General features: G+C 39.4%; 2 protein-coding genes across 5 annotated transcripts in view; one reads left to right on the top strand and one right to left on the bottom strand.

Moving 5' to 3' along the window:
- Positions 1 to 8,938, top strand: part of Ttc23l (tetratricopeptide repeat domain 23 like) — a 46,260-nt gene extending 37,322 nt beyond the window's left edge. The window contains exons 8-11 of the mRNA XM_035438790.1: positions 974 to 1,098; positions 4,797 to 4,940; positions 6,540 to 6,622; positions 8,644 to 8,938. Coding sequence (XP_035294681.1) covers positions 974 to 1,098; positions 4,797 to 4,940; positions 6,540 to 6,622; positions 8,644 to 8,938 — 647 coding nt within the window. The remainder of the gene's footprint in view (positions 1 to 973; positions 1,099 to 4,796; positions 4,941 to 6,539; positions 6,623 to 8,643) is intronic.
- An 11,298-nt stretch (positions 8,939 to 20,236) lies between these two features.
- Positions 20,237 to 26,157, bottom strand: part of Rad1 (RAD1 checkpoint DNA exonuclease) — an 8,619-nt gene continuing 2,698 nt past the window's right edge. For all 4 annotated transcript variants that reach the window (XM_027401280.2, XM_027401281.2, XM_027401282.2 and 1 more), the window contains exons 3-6: positions 26,142 to 26,157; positions 23,643 to 23,901; positions 20,925 to 21,023; positions 20,237 to 20,639 (exon numbers count right to left, since the gene is read on the bottom strand). The exon at positions 26,142 to 26,157 is cut by the window's right edge and continues 93 nt beyond it. In XM_027401280.2, the coding sequence (XP_027257081.1) occupies positions 20,465 to 20,639; positions 20,925 to 21,023; positions 23,643 to 23,901; positions 26,142 to 26,157 (549 nt within the window). In that variant the 3' untranslated portion in view covers positions 20,237 to 20,464. The remainder of the gene's footprint in view (positions 20,640 to 20,924; positions 21,024 to 23,642; positions 23,902 to 26,141) is intronic.

Below are 26,157 nucleotides of genomic sequence, written 5' to 3'. Positions count from 1 at the left end.
GGACAGCCAGGACTGTTACAGCCAGGTTTGTCTTGAAAAACCAAAAAAGAAAAGAAAGAAGAAGAAGAAGAAGAAGAAAAGCCTTTGGGGCTAAGAAAACACATACACACAGCAAGCATATAGAAAGACTATGAAGAGAGGATGGGGAACTCAGCAAGTCAGGAAACCAAAGCCTTACTTCTGCTTGAGGGCTGGGCTTTTGTTTGTTTTATTTTTCTTTCTCTTTTAAGTCTCTGAAGGGTCATCATCCCTTAATTTACTGTTGGTCAGTTTAAAGAAAGACAAGATGGCTAACTGGCCCACAGCTGTTGTGTAAACACGTCCTAATCCAGACTTGAATTTGTTGAGCCACTCCACCAGCAGGGACCCTACTGGCAGGAGCAAAAAGCCCACAAGGCAGTTGTTTGAGGCAGCATGTCCATTTGTAACCTAGGTAGGCCTGGAATTCTTTCTGAAGTCCAGGTTGGCTTAAAACTCATGCCAATCTTTCCTGCCTCAGCCCTTGAGTGCTGGAAGTATAGGAGTGCGCTACCTACCATATTCTGGCTGTAACAGGAAATGTTAAAACAGTAAAAATTGCCAAATCATATCTCTGTATACATACATACACATATGTGTATATATTAAAGATGTATAATAAATATAAATACAAAATATCCAAGTTTTAGCTAAAAGTATATAGTCTTTCAATGTCTCTGGCAGTCTAACATGGTAGTTATTTTGGCCTTTAGGATAAAAGGACTATTTGGACTCACGCCCCTCCCCTCACTTGAAATCCACACACACATTTCATCATGAGAATATCACTGGATGCTCTCCAATCCTAACTTGGATTTTTTGATGGTCTTTGTGAAACCTGAGATAGGAGCAAGCACAGACTTGAAGTACAAAAATGTCAGTGGAGTCCAAGCTGATAAAATAGACATTTATGAAGGCAAAGTTTGCCTTAAATAATTCTCTCTGTTTTTTCCAGATGCTGTTGAGATATATTTCATAAAAAGTATTAGTACATATCAAACACTGGGCTCTGAAGACTATGAGAGTCTCACCGCCATTGAAGACTTTTGTACATGGCTCATCCAAAATGGTGAAAACCAGGTAAAGGTTTACCAAGTCGTAAATGTGATTCCTATTTTGTTTGTTAGATATTGATGGTCTCAGTTCAGAAACTCGGGAGGTCACACAAGTCCCAGGTAAAACTGGGTGTCACATAGGACTGCTGCTGCTTATGATATCAATAGAATAATTTGCTTTTATCATAATACATGAAGTCCTTCAAATCCAGAACATTTTAAGCTCTGCGTTTATAAATTTACTGAGTCAAAACTAGCTACTACCTTTTTTTTTTTCATGGTGGTGTTTCCTTTTCAGTCTGACCTTCATCACTTACTAGCCACAATCTCGTCTTCACATTTAAAAGTTATGTAAAATGTCTTAGATGCTATCTTAGCTATGATTTCTAGTGCTGTGATGAAATTTGAAGACAATATAAAACTTTGGGAAGGAAAAGGGTTTATTTTAGCTTATGGTTTGACATCACAGTCCATCACTGAGGGCAGTTAGGACAGAAACCCACATGGGATAGGAACCTGGAAGCAGGAAATGAAGCAGAGGCCATGGAGGAGTGCTGCTTACTGGCTTGCTCCTTGTGGCTTGCTCAGCCTACTTTCTTATAGCACCCAAGATCCCCAGGCCACAATGGGCTGGGTCCTCCCCCATTTATCTCTAATGAAATGGCCCAGCTGATATATAGAAGCATTTCCTCAATTGAAATTCCTTCCTCCCAGCTTGTTCACGTTGACATTAAAACTAACCAGCACAGATACTGACATTTTTATTTAATGATCCCATTAGTCTAAGTCATTTGCTTAGAAAGTTATGATGTAAACTTTATGTATTTAAACACAGTAAAGACATTTGTGTGTTCTAAGATTCTAACTTTGAGCTGACCAAGCCATCCTTGGATACATCTGACATGGTCTCATCAGCCATATGACAACTAGCTTAAAAGTGAATGTATAAGCATATGGTTAAGAATTTATGGGGCTGGAGAGATGGCCCAGAGGTTAACGAGCACTGGCTTCTCTTCCAGAGGTCCTGAGTCCAATTCCCAGCAACCACATCGTGGTCCTGAGTTTAATTCTGAGTAACCATATGGTGGTTCACAACCATCTATAGTAGGATCTGATGCCCTCTTCTGACATAAAGGCATATATGAAGATAGAGCACTCACACATAAAAATAACTAAATCTTTAAATGATGAAATGTTACATAAAAGTCCATAAAGTCTAAAGTCCTCTCATTCTCTCTCTCTCTCTCTCTCTCTCTCTCTCTCTCTCTCTCTCTCACACACACACACACACACATAAAATTAGTAAGTTCAACCAATTTACAAAAGACAAAAGAAACACAAAAATATGTTTGTATCGATGCATCATTAATGAAAAATAAGTCCCATTTACATGTGTATTAAAAAGGACATACTTAGAAATATTTACCCAGGTAGATAAAATATTTTTGGAATACTGAGAAAACTAAATAAAGAAATCTTTTAAAATCTGAAAAATACAAAGGCATAGGGCTTTGAGATTCCTGAATTATTGGCATTGTTTGCTGAAAATCAGCAGTTGATATCCTTAAATATGTATTACCCAACAACCCCTAAGACTCAGGGATCAGCACTGCAGGAGAGGAGATGGAAAGATTGTAAGAGCCAGGGAGCAGGAGGGAGGACCAGGAGGACTGCTGTGAGATGGTTCCTCTGGACAGAACATGCATGCTTCACCATGAACTCCCAACAAGACCACAGAAGTGGCCAGACCAACCAGGGGAAAGTTCACAAGGTGTTCTCCCAGATGAAAACCTGCAGGCAGTCGGTGACTGAGGAGGGAGAGAGAACAAAATTTTCCTCCTAGGTGAACCCCCTAATATGTTGTCAAGCCTACATGGTGGCCTCTAACCCTGTGTACATACGGATGAGGTCATGAACTTGAGAGGGGAATGTGGTGGGGGGGGGTATGTGAATGAATTTGGAGAGAATGAAGGATAAAAATGAGGTAAATACAGCATACTCATGTATGAAATTCTCAAAACTATTAAAATATGTAAACTCTTTTGCTCAACCCAGATGATGATTATATGTTCAACTTAGTGCTAAAGAAATGTTCTGTTTATACTTTTGAAAATGGATAATTAGGTAATGCCATACATAATTCATAATTCATGACTAAACCTCTTTACTCTTTCTAAATAACACACACATGCATATATATACATGTATATATATATATATATATATATATATATATATATTAAATAAAGAAATGCTATTACTAGACACCAAAGAGGAGGGGAGAAAGGAATCTACTGAATGACCTAAACAGACGGTTCTCAGAAGTACAGATGCCTAATAAATTGTTTAACATCTGTAGCCATCAGACTGCAGATTAAAGCTTCATTGAAATTCTGTCTCACCTGAGTGAAAATAGATAGAAAATGAAAAACACAAATTTCTAGAAATCAAGACAATAAGTGGCAGCAAATGGCAGCAGTGATATGCTGAAGGAGGGGCTACTGTCTACTTACTATTGGTGGGAATCAGTGTAGAGGCCTCTCTAATATGTAAAACTAAAAGTGCCACATAACCCAGATGTTCCACTTCTAGGCATATGCCCAAAGGGCTCTCTGTCCTACCACAGAGATACTTGCAAATCTGCCTTTATTGCTGTTTGTTTCACAAAAGCAAGGAAGTATGATCAATCTGGATGTCCACTGAGTAAAGCATGGATAGTGGACGTGTGGTACATAAGTGCAGTGAGACTTGATCAGCCAGTAAAGAAAGATGTTAGGAGGCAGAGGCAGGCAGGTCTCTATGAGTTCAAGGCCAGCCTGGTCTATAATGCGAGTTCCAGGACAGTACAGGCTACACAGAGAAACCCTGTCTCAAAAAACTTTTAAAATAATGTCAATGCTATGAAAGAGAAAAGGGAGGAAGGACCTGTTATGGAGAAGAAATAATTATAAAAGCAAAAAATGCAAACTATGATCAGACACTCCACTTTTTAAAATTATAAATAATATTGCTGAAACAATTAGAAAATTTACATGTTTGGTTAATAGTATTGTATCCATGTAACATTTAGAGTGACAATGGTATTGCTAAATAGGATAGTCTTGCTCTGAGAAGACATGGGTTCAATATTTAGGAGTAAAGTTGCTCGATGTCTTTAACTGATTTTTAATAACAATGTATACATATGTACTCATGTTCATATAATATATATACATATATATATATATATATATATATATATATATATATAAGAAAAAGAACAATAAAATAAATGTGGAGAACCACTTGTGGGAATCACTTGTGAGTATAGGTAAAAATTTTATGAGTGTTGATTCTGCTATTCTTTGGCTTTTCTGAAAGTTTGAAAAGTGGAAGAAACAAAAGTTGGGGCTATGGAATTTAGGCTGGCATGGAATCCTGACTGTGTGGCCAAAGCAATCTTGAGAAAGAGCTTAGCTTCTATTAGGCCTCTTTACATTGTCTGAAAAGTAAGTACAGCGATAGCTGCTATCCGGTAGAACAGCAGGAAGATTAACTGATACTGTACATGTGAATTAACTGGTGCTACCTCTCAGCAGAAGCATTAAGTCACAATATGGTAGAGGACTTGGGGGAATCATCATTACTGACTGCTTTGGACCAGTTATGTCATTGTGGGGGATCCTTTCACAATGTGCATAACATAGACATGGCTAATTTTATTTTTAATTTTTACCCTCTAAGGAGGCTTACAGATTGCTAAAGTCTACACTGAATTCTGGCATCTATGATGACTGTGGTGGAAAAGTAGCCGAAACCTTTTATAATATGGGCAGTATCTGTTTTGCCAAAGGAGAGGTCAGAAAGGCGATTGAGCTGCTAAGGAAGGTGAGCTAAGAAAGGCAACCTCTGGCTGATTTTGTTACATTTTTTTCTTGAGTTTGTTATAAACAGAATATGGGGAATGGTATATATATATATATATATATATATATATATATATGTATATGAATTAGTGAGGATTATCAGAGGAACTGGACTGATAGAATGAACACACACACACACATACACACACACACACACACACACACACACACACACACACACACACAGGAACACATGCACACAAGTGGGAAGAGCGAGTGGAGAATGAATATAGTTCCAGTGATAGTTTTAATGTACATTTTTTTTTTTTGGTGACAAGGTCACACTATAGTTCAGATTGATCTTAAACTCATGATCCTTCTTGCTTCAGCTTCCCAAGTGCTGGATTACAGGAATGTGCCACTGTGCCTACAATATGCTTCTTGGTTAGTTTTAATTGGTTGCTTTTTTATTATTGTGGGTCTCATTCATTTTCTGTTTGCTTTTCATGCTGGGTAATCTTTGTTTGGATACCAGAGTCCTGGAACTCACTCTGCAGATCCGGCTGGCCTCAAACTGAGAGCTCCACCTGCCTCTGCCTCCCAAGTGCTTGGATCTTATTGGGTATTGGTCTCATTGTAGTCTTATAGTTATTTTTGAACTTCATTCCAGCTAAACCACTTGTAAACAATTTGGTCCATGCTTTGAAGATCTCATTTGAGACTAGACACCATTTAGTCAAGGGTGAGAACAGGTACTAACTTAACCTGGTATAGATACCAGGTGCTCTGCCCAGCACACCCCTCTGTGCTTTCAGTAGTTTCCTCTCATGCCAGGGCTAACCTTTGCTACTTGAGGGGGACCCACTGCAGATACCCATTGTTTTTCTGTGAAAGTGTCTCTCTCCTCTCTAAGAGTCTACTTGCACTCTCAGCTCTATGAGAAATTCTGACAAACCTAATTTGCTCTCTCTTCTCTTTGTGATAACCCAGAAATGCAAAGCTGTAGCCTAGGACAATCATGATGTTTACCACACTTGCTTTCTCTCTTTGGGACAATCACAGTCTTTAATTGCTTGATGCCTAGTGTCTTGAAAATCAGTTCATGATTTGCATACTTTCTATTGACTGTTTGAGTTAGAGATTCAGTCTGGTTCTACTATTCCATTTGATGTGGAAACAAATGTCAGCAATAAAATGTCAAGAAAACTGCCTAAGAATAAAGTGATCAGCATCAGACTACAAGGCAGCTAGCTTTATGGAATTTACTTGTATCTATTTAGTTTGAGTTATTAAAAAAAAATCCTGACAGAAATCACTGTTGTAGACATGGCTTAAGGAGGGACTCTATCACTTTTAGGTCCTGTTATTTTGGTCATATGTAGCAACAGGTGCAGTAAACTGGATTGCATATATATTGCATGCAGGTTACAGAAAGTAACTAGAGCCTTCAGTCCACACTGCTTTTTTTCCTTTGGCCAGGAACCATTGGAATGAAGTACAGGCATTCCATATGTAAACTTGTGACACCCCAGGTCCACTAGTCTGCTTCTGATTTTGGTTTGCAATTGACATGTTTACTCTGATTTTCTGTAACCTGTTACATTTCTCACTTCACCTACAGTGTCTGATGGTTCAAATTCTTATCTATGGAAGTGAGCACATTAAGAGCAAAGAGACTAAAATCCTCCTTACCCTATTGCAAAGGTAAGTTCTGCTTCTGGACACAAACAAGTTGTCACTATGGGTATATGAATCAGCCACTAAGAGCATATTCAAAATTCAAGGCTTCAACTCTCTGCTCTCTCATCTTAGAGAACTTACTTTAACACCCTTAGCCATACTTAGAACTTACTTAACTCCCTTAGCCTGTAGTTATGCACCACTATAATAGCGGCACTTCCCTCAACAATCGGGCACTTCCCTCTCATTTATGCATAAATGAGACCATAGGTAATGGTCAGGTTCTGGCAAACCTTAAATTTTAAATGTTCACTGATTGTCAACATCGTAATAAATTATAAATAATGACAATATAACTTTTTCTGAAGTGTAGACATAATGAACCAGAATGTTTAAATGAGTCATATACATTACCATACCATTATTTTATGTTAAGACTAGGACGGGAATATTCATGACTGGAGTAAGACTTACAACTTTAATGTATTTTTACCAGTTAGGAAGTTCATGAACCTGAGCAAATCATTTACTCCTCCTTGAGCCTTGGATTCTCCATCACTAACATATCAATGAGTTGTTATGACTTTTTAAGTCATAAGGATTTAAATGGAATCGTGTCTATACAAGCCCAACAGAGCATGTGCTAAGCCAGTGTTAGCTAAACTCTCCTCCCTCCCCTTCCTTTATAGAATACCCACTGCCTCTTACTTTCAAGGCAACATGTCAAAATATCTGAAGTTTGAGGTAATTGTTAGCCAGAATCACCTATTTTGTGATTGAGGATTTGACAGTCTGCCCCATTTAAAGTAGCTACTTTAAATTACTACTAATGAAACAACAACAAAAATAAAAACAGCAGCAACATGTAATTTCAGACATGAAACACAGGCTCTTTCCTCAAAATTGGAGTAAAATTTCTACCCGGTGAGATGGCTAAGATTGTTAAAGAAACCGTCTGTCACCTCTCAAGATGCTCCCTACGGTCTACATGGTGGAAGAAGAGAGGAGAGTAGATTCTTACCAGTTGTCCTTTGACCTCCAAATTCATGCTGGCACTTTCCAGGTTACACACACACACACACACACACACACACACACACACACACACACACACAGAGAGAGAGAGAGAGAGAGAGAGAGAAATAAAAATTAAATAAGTAAATAAATATAAAGATATGAGAGCCACAACTGGTCAAGGTTCAAAGAATAAGTGACTACTGAGTTCTCAGCCTTAAAGGAGACAATGGTCTGCACTCTCTGCTAGGGCTCAGAGGTCATTGTGGGAGAAGAACAGAAAAACTGTAAGGGGCAAGGGTTGTTTGATGACTACAAGTAAACAATGTCCTCTGTATACAACAGTTGCACATATGCACTCATAGTGTTTATGACAGCAAGATCTATGCAAATTTACGGCACACATGTAAAATTATATAGGCAGCATTAATAGGACCCAATGGCTTTGAGAGGTGGGTCCCAGAGGAGATGGGGAGGAGATAAGATGGTCAAAATGCAAGGTATTCTCAGAGTTAATAGAATATATTTTTAATGTTTTAAAGAGAAACTTCAAGATAAATGGAGTGAATATATTTTTGCTGTAGACTCAAGTTGAGCCAAAGGAGGAGATATTAGGGGACATTTGTAGAAGCCAATGCAGACCAGGCCGTCTAAGTTTCTTGAAGTGCTTGAACTTAAGCTGATCAGGTTCCAGATTCCCATTCTTTCACTATGTAGAAAATCTGGCTTTGATGGGTTTGCATCTACATGTGGAGAGGCCTGTGCAGCAGGTCACACTCTAGAACCCATCTTACACACAGACACACTGAGAACCAAGTTTCTCCAGTTACTTTGCCCAGGAAGAGGCAGGGATCCCGGGATTTTAATTGCTCTATTTGCTCTCTTTTTCTCTGCTGAAGACAGCGAGATCTAGACCTAGCCAGAATCCATATAAGGGGAAAAGAAGTCTTTTGAAGGCCTCTCCTATAGTAGATGTGGCGTCAATAAAGGTTTTTCTTTGTCTGAAACAAGCCCATATCTCATTTCCCAAGAACTGCTGAGCAAAGCCATGGGGTAGTTGCCAAAGCCCAGATGTCCAAAAGCAGTGCAAGAATTGCTCTCTCTGCTTCAGCGTCTCACTGGAACAATCAGTCCCAGATGTCCTGGGACTCTGCTCGTGTTCCGATGTGCTCTAGTGTGCTTTACCCCACCTCCTTCAGGAACTTGGTGAAATACTCTCTGGACTGCCATGGCCAGCAGCCTGAATTCTTGTCTTTTGGAGCCTCTACAAAGAAGTTAGAGCAGAACTGGCCACTTAACGCAGGAGTTAATTCCAAGACAGAATAACTGCAGGGGCATCATGTAATATAACTTGGAAGTTGTTTAGTTTGAATTTTACCTGAATCACAATTCATTTTGTTTGTTTTTGGTTGTAATTTTGTTTTGTTTTTCGAAATAAGGTTTTGTTGTGTTTCCTTGGCTATCCTGGAACTTGTTCTGTAGATCAGGCTAGCCTCTGAAATCACAGAGATCCACCTGCCTCTGTCGCTTGAGTGCTGGGATTAATGATGTGCACCACCACTATCTGGCTGTGTATTCCAATTTCACCCATTCACAGATCAAGCTCCTAAGAACAAGAAGTACTCAATGTGTTTCAGATATTTTGCTTTTAGAGAAAACGTACATGTAACCAGTTTAAAATTTGTCTGTAGTGCATTTGTAATAGAGTTAGAAACAAAAAATGGCAGGGAATAAATTGTGAAGCCAGACTGTGAGTGTAAACTGTGTGCAAGAAGGGTTCAGGGTCTTTAAGCATAGATAGCAACTGTAACACCAGATAGGAAAGAAGCAAGAGAGGGTCTTCTAAGCAGTGTGAACAAAAGCTCTGTCATGGAGATGACTGGTATTTCTCAGGAAAGTAAGTCTTCACTTGTTATACTTTAAGGTACATGAGTCATAGCACACTGTTGATAAACTTGGGATGAAATACTAGGTCCACACTATGGGACTTTCATAAAGTACACTAAGTAGTTTAGGACTTATTTAGAATGCAGCTACCAAAGAATTTTGAACAGGATATGTTAGCCTGTGGTGATAAATTATTTATGATCTATTAGATCTTGCCTGAGGATGGTGATACACACCTTCAATCCCAGCAGCCATATTAGCTAGCCACAGAGCCAGGCAGTGGTGGCACACACCTTTAATCCCAGGACTCAAGAGACAAGCAGATGGATCTGTTAGTTCAAGGCCACACTGAGCTACATGAAATTTATCCAATTCTAAAGAGAAACAGCTCACACAAAGGTGATTTCAGCACTTGGGAACCCACACCTTAATCCCAACACTAGGAGGCATAAAAGGAAAAAGCAAAGGGCGTCGGGTGGAGACTTATTCTCCACCCATGCTGAGGGCAGCCCTTTCAGTCTGAGGAAAGAGCTAGTGATTGGCTGCTTTGATTCTCCCATCTTCAGCTTGAATCCCAATATCTGTCTCTGGGTCTTTATATTTTTTGTGTTACAATGGCCATTTATCATCTTTCAGATATTAACTCTGATAGCAATGGGCATGAAAGGAAGTAGCTAGGGAGAAATAACAAGAGCACTCAGAAGGCAGATTCAACAGCCCAAGAGAGGGTGTTGCAATCTTGAAGTACCTAACCTATAGTCAAAGGATGTATAGACGATAGAGTGAGAAACATTATATCGTCTATGCTGGCAAACTTTGAAACCAATTAGATGTGGAGTGTGGCAGTGGCAAGAAACAAAGGTGGCTTTGAAGTCTCTGGCTTGACAACCAGATGAATATAATGAACAGTGCTGGCAGAGGACTATCTTGGAGGATGTCTAGGACTTGGGGAGATAATGATTTCCACGTTGTATATGCTATGTTTGAAGTACTCCCTGTACAACCACTTGGCAAGGTCCACCTCATTGCTGGCAATTTGGAACAAAAGCTCAAAGAGATGCATTCTGAAACCTACGAGATGCATAAAATAATCTACAGAATGTGTGTTTGTGAAGCAATAAGGCTTGGAAAGAACTTTGGAGATCAGGCATGCTTATTTTGGAGAGATTGTAGCATGATGATCTAATAGCTGAACACTGGGACACACATTTGAGCTTTAATAGTAACAGTAAGACTTCCTAACTCTCACTTTATCTCTAAAAAATAACAAGAGCACTCTATCTAAGCATTTACTTTATGGCAGACACATAGCTTCCATGAACTGTAGCAGTAACATCAACAATAAGCATTATTGGCTGGGCGGTGGTGGCACAGGACTTTAATTCCAGAACTCGGGAAGCAGAAGCAGGAGGATCTTTGTTGTTCCAAGGCCAGCCTGGTCTACAGAGCTAGTTCTAGGACAGCTACACAAAGAAACCCTGTCTCGAAAGGGGGACAGGGAGGAAATGCAGATAGACAGTGATCATATGCAATTTCCAATCTTATGCAGCATTAACAAATAGTGTTAGCCTAATACTTGTGATAATGGAGACTATAGGTGCTATAAGCCTAGTTCTGTTGAAAAGGTTGCTGGGAGAGTCAGCCCTCTTTATTGAAAAGACTGGTTGTTATACTACCTTTTTGTTGAGTATTTTGAGGGGAAAAAGAGTAAAATGTTTAAATGCATGTCCCGTGACTCTGAAATATGGCTCAGAATCTATCTTTTGAGATCCTTACACAAATCTTGTGTGTGTCTGTCTGCATCTTCCTTAAAGACTTCTTTCATAGAAAAAAGTGGTAGAAAAACTTAAATGCCAACCAGAAGAAACAGTGGTATATTTTTATTTTTATATAACGTGATCATTCAAAAACATGTGTTATAGCTTTTGGGAGTCACATATATTGAAAGGAATAAGAAAAATACATAGTAGATTTTGTAAATCTGTGATTAGTAAAGATAAAATTATTTCTGGACCATTTGAGTGTGGAGACTTTCTCGATGTTATATATTTGTTATTTTATATTAAATTTTATAGCATGCACTTTATTTGTGATGACAGAAAGATAAACTCAAGCATGTGATACAAGTGTCAATGTTAAGAGACAATTCAGCTGGGCGTTGGTGGTGCACACCTTTAATCCCAGCACTTGGAAGTAGAGACAGGTGGGTCTCTGTGAGTTTGTAATTAGCCTGGTTTACAAGAGTTAGTTCCAGGACAGTCTCCAAAGCCACAGAGAAACCCTGTCTTGAAAAACCAAGAGAGAGAGAGAAAGAGAGAGAGAGAGAGAGAGAGAGAGAGAGAGAGAGAGAGAGAGAGAGAGAGAGAGAGAGAATTCAATGTATCAGTAAGAACTGGGATTACAGCCAATAGCTGTGTTACAACCCAGCTCTATTGTGTGTTACGATATGGTTTTGGACAAATCACTTATCGGTTTCTTCATCCATGAAGTAGGGATAAACACAGAATGCCCAATTCATATGGTTGTTGTAAGTAAATGAGTTAAGGTGAGTAAAACTGCTTGGAAAAACATCTGGCATGGAGCATGTGATAACTAGAGATGATAATGATGACAATGAGTATAGATGTGAAGTGAATGGAGACTAATAAGTATTCTATTGGCCAATAGGAAGTCACCATTTAGTAGTATTAGCATGAACTCTGTTAGAACAACTTTTTGAGATTATGTTTGCCTAGTACCTGATTAAACATGTTCCATAATCAGAAAGTCACTTATTATCTTGCAAAGTAGTTCCTTCCATTACAAGACAGTCCTAACTGTAGAATAATGTAAATCACACACTAAATGTAGTGTTGTAAAGTTGTTTGAATCTCATTTGTTCCAATACTTTCTGTGTACAAGTTACTCTAAATTTTAGCTTTCTTTAATAAGGGGTCAAATAGAATCCTATACTATACAAATGCAATGCATAGTGAGAGTATTTAGACAAAGCCCTTTGCATGAGCATGTGGTGGGCAATAAGAGATTAATAGACATTGGCTATATCTACTAATCCAGACAATGGCAGTACAAAAGCATGGAGGATCAGCTTCATTTTCATCATAGTCAAATATTTCTGGGACAAGTGCAAACTGAGAGGATGTGCTGATACATCTTTTTGATGGATTTTGAAGCCATATATGCCAACAAATGCGATAAAGAAAATCTTCCTTTTTACTAGCAGAGAAAGAAAGCAGATACCCCAGAGTCCATTGCCCTATTAGGGCCCAAGCATTTTTTTTAAATAACTAAATTATAAAAAGAAACCTTGTGTGTGGGGCACCACCATACACCAAACTCAACACATTTTAAAGACATCTAACTTCTATTCAGTTAGAGTAGCCATTCTGAAGCTTACAACTTCACCTTGGATTCTACTCTTTTACTATCAAATGTATTTTAGTGGACATAGTCACCACCCAGAAAGGAAATGTCTATGACATAATTAGAACTAGAGAAACCATTAGCTTTATATGTTCTTTTATAGCTCATGTCAATACCTGCGTCCAGTCCTCAAGTCATCTTGGTCATGTAAACACACAGAGCAGCTGCTTCTGGGCTGGGAGGCTGGGAGAGAGAAGGTGAAGGGATGAAGGGTAGAAATGAGTCTTGGGGTTGTTACCTCTAGAGAACTATATCAAGAGTGAAATGGGCTGGTGGTGGTAGCACCTACCCTTAGTCCCAACACTTGGGAGGCAGAGGCAGGTGGATCTGTGAGTTCAAGGCTACCCTGATCTACAGAGTGAGTTCCAGGATATCCAGGGCTACCTAGAGAAGCTCTGTCTTGGAAAAAGCATACATAACACACACACAAAAGAGTGAAATGGAATTGTTCTGAAAGTTGTGTATCAGCCAGGCAGCCTCAGGCAAGACTGTAGCAAACTTAAGGAACATGCACCATAAACTGTTGCTTACAGGCTTCCGTGTTCATACTTTAAAAAATTATTTATAAGTTAATATATTATCACTGCCTCTGCAAAATTAAAGGGGAGAATATTTGGTCAGTTTGAAAGAGTGAGAAAGAAAGATCATTGGGAAAAAAAAAGAAAGACCATTGGCTTCAGCATCCAGATATCAACTGGCAACAGCTTTTCTAGACCAGGATTCAAGCACTAGTTTGATATATATAGTGGCACACATGGAGAAGTGAAAACTCAAGAGCCTTTAGTTCTCTGCCTTCAGATCTCCTTTATGGCAAACAGTGACTCCTAAGCCACTAGGAGGCAGTTCTTGGGTACCTTGTCTTTGGCAGAACCATGGGGAGATTTATAGTCAATAGCCATTCTGCTGTGCCCGCAAATTGGTCAAGTAGGAGGGTCTAGCAAGGATTAAGACAATTACACACACTTCATCTCATGGTCTCTCTCCATTATTAACTTCTTGGAGTGATACTTGTAGCTCAACAGCAAAATTCCAGGTTTAGTAGTGTTTGGTTTATTGGCATTTTCTGCCATAGGCTGTGGGGAGGGGAATACCTATACTATCAACAGGTATTTGCTGTTCAGGTGCAGAGAAAATCGTATTGTCCTCTAAGGCAGTGACCCTCCTGTGGGACAGCAATTATACTCTGACTCTCTCAAACATTTTGGAATCAGTCTATCTGTCTTATTTATGCCTTCAATATCTGGTAGGCACCTACTAAATAACAGATACAGTCAGAGAGGTTAGAGGTAGCAACTAACATACGATTTGTCATTCACCATAAGGGGATAATGCTCAGTGCAGGAAGTGGCTCAAAGAAACAAGGAGAATACAAAGTGTGAGTTCTAGATTAGAGCCTGCTGTGCAACTGGGCAAGAAGACACTAGGTAGAGGACCCAGAAAAGCCTTCGGAGTGTAACCACTGAGCTCTTTCCTGAAGGGAATGTTCATCCAAATGGAAAAGACAAGCCGTTGTGGGAAGAAAGAAGTATGTATGAAGAGACACAGTGGAATTAAGGAGGGCAGTGCCTGGGAAGAATGGTGAGTACCTAGCTCTTGCACAGGGCTGCCTTTCTAATAGGGAATGCCGACTCCACGAGATGCACACAGGCTATCGGGGAGGTAGAAATCAACTGAGGGAAAAAGGAAAGCATCAGCAAATGAAATGATGTGGGCTGCTGTGCCACAGGCCTTTGAATATACTAGATTCTCTACCTACATCTTTAAAGCAGATTATTATTTTTTAATGCTGTATTTTTATTACCTGAATTCTTTTTGTGTCAGTCAGTGATTTAAATTTTAGCAAATGAAACTTTATACTATCTTTAAAAAAAAAGATTTACTTATTATGTGCACAGTGTTCTGCCTGCATGTTCGCCTGCGTGACAGAAGAAGGCATCAGATCTCATTTCAGATGGTTGTAAGCCACCATGTGGTTGCTGGGAATTGAACTCAGGACCTCTGGAAGAGCAGTCAGTGCTCTTAACATCTGAGTTAAGTTATACTATCTTTAGGACCAAATAGACCAAGTTGGTTTTGTTCAAATCAAAGGGTGTATGTAGGATAAGCTTGATCTGAGGGTTCAAGAATGCTTTTGTAGTTTGGGAAAGAATTTGGGTCCTACTTTAGGGCATAATGAAGTCTTAGGATAGACAGTAATTGTCTCAACAATCAACCATTCACCTGATCATAGACACTTGACTTCAATACGTCACTATAAACTAATTGTTCCTTACATGTTTTACAATGGTTGAGAGTAGTAGCTCAAAAGCTGAACATGGTGGCACCTGCCTCTAGTCCTGGCTGCTTGGGAGGTGGCAACAGGCAGATCTCAGCACTTAATCCCTGAGATCAGCCTTGGCAACATAGTGGACCATAGTTTCATTGGAAACAGGGAGGCCTGGATTCAAACCACTAGCACTTTCCAGTTATATGTAATCCTGTTGGCTTGTCTATAAAATAGAGATGAGAACCTCACCTGTCAGGATTGTTGTGAGAAACAGATAAAGTGCTTGCAAAGTGTTGGCCCACTGTAACCATGTACTAAATTAATAGTCATTTTTATTATTATGTGATTTTATGATCTAGTTACAGCATTGATGCTTAACGGGGCAGAGGCTGCCTGCTTGGGAAAACTAACACTGAAGCTAATGTAGGAAGTATTTTGTTGTTAACATTTCAAATGGGATCTAGAACCATTGAAAACAGAAAATATAAATTTAGTTTGAAATGAACACTTAAACTCAAAGCAGACACTGACTATACTTAGTGCAAGACAATGTTCTTGTAACACAGATTTTGTGCAGGGGAATCCTGCCACCATGTGGCGGCTGATTGGTGTGACCTTTGAGCAGACCTCAATCTGTGCCTGTTTCCTCTGCTAACATCAACTCTCCTTTACTGACTAGGTAACTAAAGGCACAGGTAACTTCCTGTATGTCATGCAGCCCGAGAGTAATCAGAGTGTGAAACAGTCTTTAGTGACTTTGTACTTTTAAAACCCCAAGTTCCTTACAAAATTCTGTATCAGATTTTTGTGGAATGTCACAACTCTATCCCTCCAAGGGCTAGGAAAGCCACTCTTTTTTATAGACTTGGGGAATAAATAGCATCTGAAAACCACTCTCGATTGAAACTTTGTGAATGAGTATTTTGACCTATACTTCTAGCTCAGCTCTTCCAGTATTAGGAAACAGGAGTATAGAAGCCTTAATGGCCAGAAACAGGCAAGGTGGGTCCTCTTCCCGTTTATCGTTACCTTTGGGACTTGAACAACTCTGTGCTCTTCAGCAATTATTTGAAATCCTGAAATTTATTGGATAAATTAGGTAGGATTTTCTTAGCTGCTATTAAAGGCAACCCAGGGAGTTGTTACCCAGACTTTGCCAACTAAGTCTAGGGAAGAGCGTCTTGGTCTTTTGGGAGAAACCCAAGACTCTAGGCCTGTATTGGGCATGTTGAATATGGTAATGTGAAGTCATGTGATGCTGTCCTTGCCTTGAAATGAGCACAGCCTTTCCACTCAGATGAGGAAGCAGTGACGTGATGCTGGGATGGCTGTCATGTCATCTAAGGGACAGACCAAGGCAAATAAAAACACTTTTCTCCTTCCTTCTAGGTCTTACATTATCAGTGAAGTGGAAACTCTACATAAGATAGCCAACAATAAAAACAACCTTGGTGCTAACCCAAATTCTAGAGCACAAAATATGTTTATCATGGACAGCAGTGGCAGAGCCAAAGTGGAAGAGATTTTTTTTTTTTTTAAACTAAGGATTCTAAAGATTCTTCAGGAAAGAGTTTCACCCAGCAGCCCTGCAGGTGGGATATGTAAGAGCTCTTAGAAACCAGGGTTGTGATCTATAAGAAATATTTTGATCCTGCTTTGTCTAGATTGGGCTTCATGTTGTTCTTCGGAGTTTGCTTTCTATGACTCTTATCATCTTTTATTTCTCTTTTCTAATTGTAGTTCATTCCTTTAAGTCCTCACTTTTCTCTCCTAGATCCTGTGGGTTGAACACAACCATGTGCAGGAGAGGGCTCCAGGACTGCACCACCTCCCCAGTGCTGGGTTTTTAAAAAATTAAACAGCTTACTAAGCAGTTCATTGATGAACACCCTAATAAACTCTTTGGAGGTAGCTTTAATAGCCTGTTTGAGGCTATTAAAACTGCTTTGTGAGTAATTATATATATATCTGGATTATATATCAGAATCAGAATGGACTTTATTTTATAAATGAAAAGCTATGGGTAGGACAGATAAATTAAGGGACTGTTTCTAAGGTCAGCTTGGTATCCCTAAACTATAGCTGGTTGTTCCTTCCCTGCTGACTCCACCAGACTGGATTCAAAAATCTTTAGAAAAGGGTGGGCTGGGAAGGTGGCTCTGTGTATAAAAGTGCTAGCTATGTAAGCCTGACTATCAAGAGTTTGGTCACTGAACTCAGAAGTAAAAAGCTGGGTGTGGTGGCACATATCCCAGCATTCCTAGGATGAGACGAGGGGCAGACGGGAGAATCATCTGCAAGTAGAAGTTGATAAGCCAGCTAGCCTGGAGTATGCATTGCTGCAACAGAACTAAAGGGAGACTCTGGCCCAACCAGGTCCAAGGCAAGAACAGACTCTAGAATGCTGTCTTCTTACCTCCACACAGGTGCCATGGTGCCTCCCCCCCCCCACATACACACAAAGAAGCAATAAGTCTTTAGAAAAGGAATGCTTGGAGGTTTGTGAAAACATTCCTCAGCTGATGAACTGTCTAGAAGTAATGGGCATTATTGAATTATATTATTTTTCATGTGAGCAAAGGCAAGAGAAAGCCTGTTACCTGAACTGACTTTTTCTTTGGGAAACTTGGGTGTCTCACTACCAAATACCCCACTACTTAGAACTCACAGAACATCTTGGTTCTACATTTGTTTAGCCTGTAAAATCCAATACTCACACAATCCCTAATGACCGGCCTTTGGCTCTGGCCAGAGCATGTGTGCACCATAATCTCAAGGCCAGCCCATAGACTGGCAGGTTTTCTCCAGGCTGCTGCCAGCTTTCTCCCAGAATGCTTTAGTCTGACACTCAGAATCAAAGTCCCCAGGTGCAGCCCTGACCCCCCCTCCCCTTTTTTTTGTCATTGCTTGTTTACTGGCTACTCAGCTTGTCGTTGTTAATTTTAGCTCTGCCTGGAGATGGAACATTTGCTCATATCCAGAAATTCCTGACTGGCTTCAGTAGGTGTGGAAGAGTCACTTACACACTAGATTATGGATTTGGCAGATATATAGGCATGAATCTACCGTGGTAACACACTGAGTAGTTTTACCAACTTAAACATTTTACTGCTTCGTGAACTATTAAGAAACAGTAGAACTGTTTCCATTACTCATGTCTAGAGGCAGCATGGGCGTGGGAGAGTTGCCCTCCCCATCTCTTCCCTTCATCGCCTGGGACAAGTGAAAGAGCTGGCCCTGTGGTCATAACAGCGGGAGAGCTGTCCCTGCCCTCCCCACCACACACACACTGCAACACTCAGGAGAGCAGGCTTTGCCCCTCTCCAGAGCAGCACAATAGAGCCAATTTTGTTAGTGTAGGTGTGAGTGAGCCAGCCCCAAAGTTGCAAGTTTGGAGAACTGTCTTTATTACTTATCGACTGTCTTGTGTGGCATGGGACAGGGAGAGTTGCCCTCTCTGCCCCACCCCCCAAAAAAAACAGTAGAAATGTTGAGTATAGCATCACCTAATTTAAAATTGCATTCTTTTTGGAAAACTAGGTATTTCAGTTTATTGGGAACTAGTGACTGGGATCACACAATCAAACTCTTGATATTTCTCACATCCAAATACTACTCTGAACTAACTCAGCTTAGCTTCTGGGAGCAGATTGATTACACTGTGTATGATTGGGGTGGTATGACCATAGACAAATGTTTACTGTTGCTAATGGGCCTGAGCTACACAACTCTTGAATTAGCTAGTTCACAGGCACTGGCATTTTGGGGCATATGAGGGTAAGCTAGTTTCTTATGATCGTAATATGAAGTTAGGAGATATCCAAGCCCAAATCAAATTTTTTTTTTTAAGATTTATTTATATATCATATGTACAGTGTTCTGCCTGCATGTCAGAAGAGGGCACCAGATCTTATAGATGATTGTAAGCCACCATGTAGGTATTGGGAACTGAACTCAGGACCTTTGGAGGAGCAGCCAAGGCTCTTAACCTCTGAGCCATCTCTCCAGCCCCCAAATCAAATTCCTTCATATGGAAATGGTTAAGTGGCTTTAGCAAAGTTTTTGCAACCTGTCCATAATCTCACTGAGTTCCACTAATGGTTTAAGCCATCCATCCACCCTTTCATATCAAAGTTCCACTTGGTCAGAACCAGACAATATTGTTCTATCCTAGTCAGTACCACCAACCAAAACCTCTAGGACAATAACAGTAGGAAGACTATTTCAGAACCAAACCTCAGCACCATTCCCACAGGGATAGACCACAGCCCTAACAGGACTTTTGCATGAAAGGATAAGGAATTCCTCTGAATTAACTTAGTCAATTTACAATCCTGAGCATTTGGGAGGCAGAGGCAGGTGAGTTTGAGGCCAGCCTGGTCTACAGAGTGAGTGCCAGGACAGCCTCCAAAGCTACAGAGAAACCCTGTCTCAAAAAAAAAAAACAAAAAACCAAAAAAACCAAACCCCCCCCCAAAAAAAACAAAAAAAAGTAACATCAAATATTTGTGTGATATATATATATATATATATATATATATATATATATATATCGGATGTGGCTCCAGCTTTGTATAAATAAGATGCTCTACTTAAGTGCAAAAAATTTAATTTATCCATCTTGATTCAGTGATTCCAGTAAGTTCTATAGAGTCATGGAGAGAGGGGGATGCTGGGGAGATGGCTCAGTGGTTATGAGCATTTGTTGCTCTTGCAGAAGCATGGAGTTTGATTCCCAGAACCCACATGGTGGCTCATAAACATCCCTAATCCAATTCTAAAGCATCCAATACCTTCTTCTGAACTCTGCAGGTACCAGCCACACATATGGTGCATATATATCCAAAGTAGGCAAAAACACACATACACATAAAATGAATAAATAAAAAAAGATAATCACAGGGACAGTACAATAAGCCAGATAATTTATTGCTATATGAAAACATTTATTCACAAAATAAAAATATTTACAAAGTGGAACCTTGCTCCTGTCTTCTTCATGAGTCTTTTCTTTTTTTTTTTTTTTGTTTTTTTGGGATTTTGGGACAGGGTTTCTCTGAAGCTTTGGAGCCTGTCCTGGAACTCACTTTGCAGACCAGGCTGGTTTCGAACTCACAGAGATCCACCTTCATCTGCCTCCCAAGTTCCGGAATTAAAGGCATGTGCCAACACTGCTCTTTCCATGAGTCTTTATAGATAATCCAATATGAAATCATGAAGATTATGCAAAGTGAGAACACAACTACAAATACACATAAATATTCACAGTAAATTATTCAAGACTCAACGTCTTCATCGGGACAGCAGTAATATTCCACAAAACATATTTGCCCATCTTCATTTCTAATCATGTACTGTAATGAGAGGAATCCTCGATTATCTGTCCGAATAGATACTTTACAGGATAAAGCTAATGCCTTTGTAGAGGGTTTCAGTAAAGAAAGTTTGTATCTGTAGGAGAGTAAATGAAAAGCTGTTATTTGGATCCACTAAATGCAACACATGCAACACCAAGTAACAAATGTTAGCCAGGAACTATTGAGCAGCCAATACTTGTCAATGTGTTATATCCATCTGTGATCATAACCCACTATCCCCAAGTAAATCAAGAGCCCATCCACTTTTTTTTAATGTGATGCATTTTTTAATACATTAAAATTACCTGTTTTGTTATATGGAAATTTGGTACTTGACTTCATCTTTACCAACAATATAACCTTTATATTAAGAACTGACCTGTTGACCTGGGTCTTATTACAGTGAAATGCTTCCATCAAGTCAGAATCTTTGGGATAGTCAAGGTGGGAGCTTCCTGCATTTCCAAAAGTAGATAACCTATAGTTGAAAGTAAGTAACTCATTTATTTACAGGTTCAATAATAAGCAATATTAGGATCCATGCTGCCTTAAATGACATATACAAAGACTGGTTTTGGGGGCTGTGGAGACATTTCCGTGGGTAAGTGCATTTGCACTGCAAGCCTCAGGAACTGAGTTCAAATTTCCAGAACTCATACAATGGCCAGATATAACTGCATGTCTGTAAGCCTACCTAGAGGACGAAGACTGAAAGATTCTCAGAACCTAGTGGCCAGCTGCTTAGCCACAACAAGGAGCTACTGATCCAAGGCAATAAGGTGAGAGCAACAGAGGAAACTCCCCATGTCCTTTTCTGGCCTTAAATGTGCACTTAAGGGTACAGGCACCTGCACACTCATGTATATGCACTACATACATAGAGCACACATAATGTGTATCTATATATGTGTGTATGCATAAATATAAAAATATTATATATACATAAATATAGATATATAAAACATCAAAAAAGTTTGGTTGCTTGGGTGTTACCACATAATAGGCCCAAGCTGGTTTACAGCTGCCTGTATAGGTGGTTGGTCTTATACTCAATTCTTTCGCTTCCACCTCCAAATGCTGAGACTAGTAGTTAAAATACACCTTACTACCAGGTGGTGTGTGGTGCATGCCTTTAATCCCAGCACTCAGGACACAGAGGTAGGTGATATCTCTAAGTATGAGACCTGCCTGGTCTTCAGAGCGAGTTCCAGGACAGGCAACTCACAACTGCCTGTAACTCCAGCTCCAAAATGATCTCCTTTAGAGCACCAAGAGTCACATGTACAGATTCATATTCATACACATGAATAAAAGTAGAAAGTAAAAGTATTTTACTAGATACTTTCTGCTGCTATAGCATCCTGTGGAAAACTTCATTATGGTGCTTGGTTAGGTGTATTTCTTATCTTTTCTAATTTTTCAAGACAGGATTTCTCTATAGCTTTGGAGCCTGTCCCTGAGTCCTCTGAAAGAGCAGTATATGCTCATAGTTGCCAGAACTATCTCTCCAGCCTAGAAAACAGCTCTGAAGAAAATCTCATTTCAGAGTACACACTATATACTCTGTACAGCTGTATAATCAGTTAACTTTCCTTATCCTTAAATCTAGATATGTATCTAAGTATATAGATAGAAATCTAAATATATCTCAGAGAACTGTGAATAATGGAAGACATTTATTTAAACCACTCTAAGTGTGGGTCCTGTTTATAGCTTTTCCTGCTGAACCATTTATGTGTGATTCTGCTGTTAAATTACGCTTTAATATTAGTGTTTGGGTGTTAGACTGATCTTAAGTTTAACCATCTTCCCCACTGTACTGTTGGCAAATATTTACAACTCTAATCTCCAAGAACTGCCTGAGTATTTGCTATGGGAGGAACATGCTGACAAGCACAGTGATCAGACGTGGGAGGCCTTCCCCAAGTTCCATGTCTACTCTCCATGTTCCTAGTCTGTCTTCTTTTTCTACTACAACTTCTCTCTCAGTTTCTTAGGCTTCACCATCCTGCAGTTATGATGGTCCTCAGATCTAATGTCCAGTCTAGGCTCATTTCTTGTGCACTATGTCCACATATCTAACTATCCCCCAGTGCCATATAAACTTCAAATTTTAACATATCCAGAAGGAGAATTCACTACCATTTCCACACACCAAATTGTTTCCTGTTCTGGAAATGGAAGATTTGGAAAAGGAGCCTCTGACATTGTTTTAAACGATTAATTGGGGTGTCATGCTTTCCAATTTGGCTAACTTTTTGACATGAGTGAAAGTTTTATCTGACCAACATCACAAAAGAGTCTGCTGCAATTGTTCCTAAGTTAAAAAAAAAAAAACTCAATTTATATTCTCTTATTTCATATCTTCAAAATTGTTAAGTTCTATAAAATTTTAGTCCTGAAAAACAAACAAACAAACAAAAACCAAAAGCAAACCAGAAATTCTGCTGGCACAAATGTCAGAACAGTTTCAATACTGTATTCTTTCTGAAAAATGCCTGGACTTATGAGGCTGACCTTGATCAATCCTCCAAGTACTCAAGCACTGTTTCCCAACTCCTTGGTACTTACTGGTTTGCAATTTTGTTCTCTGCTTATTCACACATTTTTCCCCCTCTACCTTAATTTTAAGGTGGTTTTACCAGGCTTAAGATGGATTTGTACATTAGACCATGAATAACTACTAAGTTAACAAAACAAAAACCAAACTATCAGCAATATCTACTTCCTTTTATATTTCAAACTAACTTAAAAGGAAGGAAAAACAAAAAGGCTCCCATGTAATACAAACATACTTTTTAAATGTTTTAACTGGATTTCCCTGATGTAACCTCATTTATAACATGGAATACAGCAATGAAAATACCAATGGTTTGTAGATTACGAGAATGGGCTTCTCATCAACAAATCATAGTGCCCATCAATAAAATACTTAGTGGATCATTCTTCTTATGCCTTAAAATTATAAAGTAATCAAATGTTTCTAAAAGTTCTGAATATTCTAGAAGGGGTAAAAACTTCCTGCAACTCAGGCAAACATTGAGTGCAGAGTTGGATTCATTACCAGACCATGTTAGGGACAGTTGCACTCATGTACCTGAAATAGGGCTTGTCAGGAGACACGGTGATCTGCAGAACATCACTTGTCATGTCCAACTCGGAAAATGCTTCACGGAGACCCTCTGACTGCAGGATAATTTTATTCATAACATTGGTGCTACAGAAATCAAAATCCAGAGTCTCTTCAGGTTCCTGGGTGTTAATTTTGCAAACTGTCACCACTCCTCCTTCTTCTAGAAATAGCATCAAAGGGTGACCATAACCTTGGTAACACATCCGAAGTGCAGTTAAAGTACCTGCAATGAAAGGAGTCATGTGGGGATCAGCTCTGTGGCTCTGGGTTTAGCTTTCCCTCTACATGACACACATACTGCCTCAAGAACAATTTGCTCTGCTAAGCTTCTAGCATACATGTCTCTTCTTAAAGGATCTCAAGTCCTGTAACTGCAAGGAAATGGGAGCAAATCTAACTTGTTGAAATGAATTTTCCACTTGTTAAACATGCCTCAGAAAAATTCTTACTCATATACAATGTCTCCAATTGAGGTTCAGTATCATTTTAAATCAAATTGATAGCAATAGAAGGTAGTCATCGGTGATGTTACTTAACTCCTCAAATCTCTACAGAAAAGTAATATAAAATATTCTGGTTCCTTCCTACTGGTTAGAGAGCCAATCAGGGATATGGGAAAGCACATGTTCTTAGGAAAAACCAGCTGGGGAACACTGCATCATAAAACACTTAGTTAAAAATGTATGTTTACTGTAGTATGTGTATAATGGTCATGAGTGTGGGTGCATGAATGCCATGGCATGCCATGGATGTCACTGAACAATTTCTGAGAGTTGTTTCTCTCTGGGAATCAAGCTCAGGTTTGTCAGGCTTGCTGGCTGGCTAAGCACTCTGACCCACTGAACATCTCACTGCTTAAAGTGCATAATTACATTCAGCTAGTTTGTGCCTCAAACCTATTAGTTTGAAGGCATAGGCAAGAAAGAGATCACAGCAAGTTCCAGACCAGCCAGGGTCCATGGTATGGCAGAGTACACGTAATCCCACCACTTGGCAATTGAGGTAGAAGTATCTTGAGTTTAAGGCAGACCTGAGCTACACTCAAGACACTGTCTACAAAACCCAAGGATTAACAGTGGCGCTGAGAGTGCAAAGCCATGGTTTTAGAACTGTAACGGAATGTTCCCTAGCTTACACTCAAGTTTCTTTCCTATGAAATAGAGTCATTCTTGGATTCTTCTGGAATTCCTGTAGTCTTATGCCCATGGCAACTGAACTTCCTAATCTCTAAAAATAATCCCCGAAGCAAGTAAAAACATATTTTGAAGAAACTATTTGAGAAAACAGACATAATTTATAAAAGACTTATTTTAATTTTGGCAAACCATTTTAAACATGGTCAACAGGGAATTAGGAGAATTTATTTGTTTTTCTCTGCCTGCAAGTAAATGTTAATTCTGAGTAAGTTAGAGAAAATATGTAATTAAAACAAATTTCACAAAGTTAAAGATCTAATTTATGAGTGTTTAAAGTCTTCTTTGATTTAATCTTGGGATCTTGGGAGTCCTGTGATATGATTTTGTCAACTCGACAGGATCTAGACCCACCTAGGAAACAAAGCCCTAGGTTGTCTGTGAGGAGTGAGGTGGCAGAATTCCTACCCTCACCGTGGGCAGTACCATTCAAGACCTTCCATAAGACTAAATAAAAAGGAGAAGCCACCTAAGCAACTCCCTGCTTCCTGTCTATGGATATAATGTGACCAGCTGCCTTATGCTCTTGCTTTCATGCCCTTCCTTGCCATGTTGGACTACACCCTCAAACTGTGAGCAAAATAATCCCTGGAATTGCTTTTGTCATTCTGTCATAACAAGGACAGTAACCAACACACCCTGTAAGTTAAGATGAACTAAGATGAGTAAATACCTTCACAAATATAGATAACTATAACCATACATTGGACAGATAGTTTGAATATTTATGGTCTATGATTATAACTACTGAGAGGAAAATTGGGAATTGGTTTCTTTTTATTCCTTGAAAATTTAAAACATTGTATACAATGTATTCATAGCCACCCCCTACTATTTCTCTCTGTAGGACTCCTTCACCTGTTCTAGAGAAATGTGATTTTCTTCCCCTAGCAGTCGTCAGCTGCCCAAAGCTGCTCCACTATGGGTAGACCTCAAGAGCCCTACCATAGCAATGAGTTTCTAACAAAATATTTACTGGCCTGGGCTTGTAGCTCAGCTGGCAGAGTGCTTGCCTAATACGTATCAAATACTGGGTTCAATTCCCAGTACCACATAAAACTATAGGTGGTTGCTGTAAGATCAGCGCTGGAGAGGTAGAGGCAGGAGGATGAGAAATTCAAGGACATCTCAGCTTAGAGTGAGTTCAAGGCCAGTCTGAGGTGCATGCGGACCATGTCTCAAAAAAAGTTTACGTTTTAAACTTTCCTGTATTTTTCTAACCATAATGCTTTTACATCATAATAATAGTAACAATAATAATATAGTTCACCTGGTGTAGGACTTGA

Source organism: Cricetulus griseus, chromosome 2 (genome assembly GCF_003668045.3).
Source record: "Cricetulus griseus strain 17A/GY chromosome 2, alternate assembly CriGri-PICRH-1.0, whole genome shotgun sequence".
NCBI lineage: Eukaryota > Metazoa > Chordata > Mammalia > Rodentia > Cricetidae > Cricetulus > Cricetulus griseus.
This window is presented reverse-complemented; position numbering and strand designations above follow the sequence as displayed.